This window comes from Adiantum capillus-veneris, chromosome 27, assembly GCF_014529385.1.
Source record: "Adiantum capillus-veneris isolate H3 chromosome 27, ASM1452938v2, whole genome shotgun sequence".
NCBI lineage: Eukaryota > Viridiplantae > Streptophyta > Polypodiopsida > Polypodiales > Pteridaceae > Adiantum > Adiantum capillus-veneris.
In genome coordinates, this window is record NC_140957.1 from 38,814,326 (window position 1) to 38,816,252 (window position 1,927).

At 39.4% G+C, this 1,927-nt stretch overlaps 1 protein-coding gene across 1 annotated transcript; it reads left to right on the forward strand.

The window, feature by feature from the left end:
• The first annotated feature begins 252 nt into the window (after positions 1-252).
• Positions 253-651, forward strand: LOC147421809 (uncharacterized). The gene has a single exon (XM_086502974.1). It carries the CDS (start codon positions 253-255, stop codon positions 649-651), a length of 399 nt encoding a protein of 132 aa, XP_086359100.1.
• The last annotated feature ends 1,276 nt before the right edge of the window (positions 652-1,927 follow it).

The following is a 1,927-nucleotide window of genomic DNA, read 5'->3' on the forward strand; positions in this document are numbered from 1 at the left end:
TGTCTCTTGGTGCCCATATCGATGAAACTATTAATTATGGTGGGAGAGGTGTATACACTTTTAAGGTTCATGGCTCTGCCTATCATAGCATTGGTTCTTTAGCGCTTGGAGGACAAAATGAAGTTCCATGCTTTGCACAATTATATTTTTTTGATACTGAACATGAGTTGAGCAACAGATTGCATCATGTTTCAAATTTAGATCGTAGTATTCTAGAGTGTTTACAATTGATGATGCATAGAGTAAATCCCTATGCAAATACGATCTGTTGCTTCTTTGTCTGGAGATGCTATTGTACCCAATATGAGGATGGTTATTGCGGAGCATCATTGTGATGGTTGGCAATATCTTGCTCCAAGGGGTTCGGAGGCTGCTGCAATTATGCCAGGACAAGGGGATGATAGAAATATTGGCTATCGCGACATTGTACTGAATTTTCGACACAGGGGCTTGAAAAGAATCTCCAGTATGCATCGAGCTTACATGTCCTTATTGTATGTTTTATTATTTCCAAGTGGAGAGGATGGATGGCATCTTTATTTACAGACTACCGATGGAAAAAAAGAGAGTCAAATGCAATATTATGCCTTTCGCTTACAAATAAGAGATGATACTGTGGAGTGTCTTCTTCGAGGGGGTAGGCTATTATAACAGTATGTCGTGGATGCTTATAGTACTCTAGAGAAGTCACGGCTTTTGTGGATGCGAAATAACCAAAAAACACTTCGTGGTGAAGTGTACCAAGGATCCGTGGACATGGTTGAGGCTAGAGATGGCTTAGAGAGGGCTGAAGGACAAAATGTTGGCCGTAGAATTGTTTTGCCTTCATCTTTTGTTGGAGGTCCAAGATATATGTGCCAACTATTTCAAGATGCAATGGCAATTGTTCGTAGTATGGGTAAATCGGATCTCTTCATCACATTCACATGTAATCCACGATGGAAGGAAATAGATGATGCATTACTACTTGGACAAAGTGCTGTTGATCATCCCGATCTAACTATACGAGTGTTTTATCAGAAGTTCCAAGATATGATGCATTTACTTATCAAGCAAGCCGTGTCTGGGGAGGTGATTGGACATGTTTCGGTGATTGAGTTTCAGAAGAGAGGTCTTTCTCATGCTCATATATTGTTGATACTTGCATCCGAATATAAACCCATAGATACATTACACTATGACAAGTTGGTTTGTGCAGAGCTCCCTGACAAGAATGTGTTTCCAGAATTATTTGATGTAGTGAGTCGTTGTAATGTTCATGGGCCATGTGGTCCTTTGAACCCAAGTTCTCCATGTATGGTTGATGGAAAATGCAGATTTAAGTTTCCACGAACATTTTCTACGTCTACAAATGTAAACGAAAGTGGATATGCTGTGTACATGAGACGAGATGATGGAAGGTTTGCTCCGTCTAAAAATTACAATTTAGATAATCGTTGGGTTGTACCTTATACCCCCCTCTTATCACTAAGATACCAAGCCCATATTAATGTGGAGATCTGCTCAACTGTCACTGCCGTGAAATATCTTTATAAGTATGTCTACAAGGGACATGATCGAGCCACTATTGTTCTTCAAGATTGTGAAGGAGCTACTGATGAGATCAAGAGTTATCTCAATGCATGTTATGTTTCTTCATTTGAGGCTATGTGGAGAATATTTGGCTTCGACATGCATAGTGAAAGGCCAGCTATTCAACGATTGCAAGTACACCTTCCATTGCAGAATATGGTTACATTTCAAGATGGTGATATATATCATATTTGCTGGATAATGAGCAAAATAAAAAAACTACCTTGACACAATGGTTTGTTGCAAATCAAAACTATTCAGAAGCAAATAGCTTCACATATACTGACTTTCCAAATGGTTGGGTATGGAATAAAAGTCGAAAGGCATGGTCTCCACGACAACAGGGTGTTTCTAT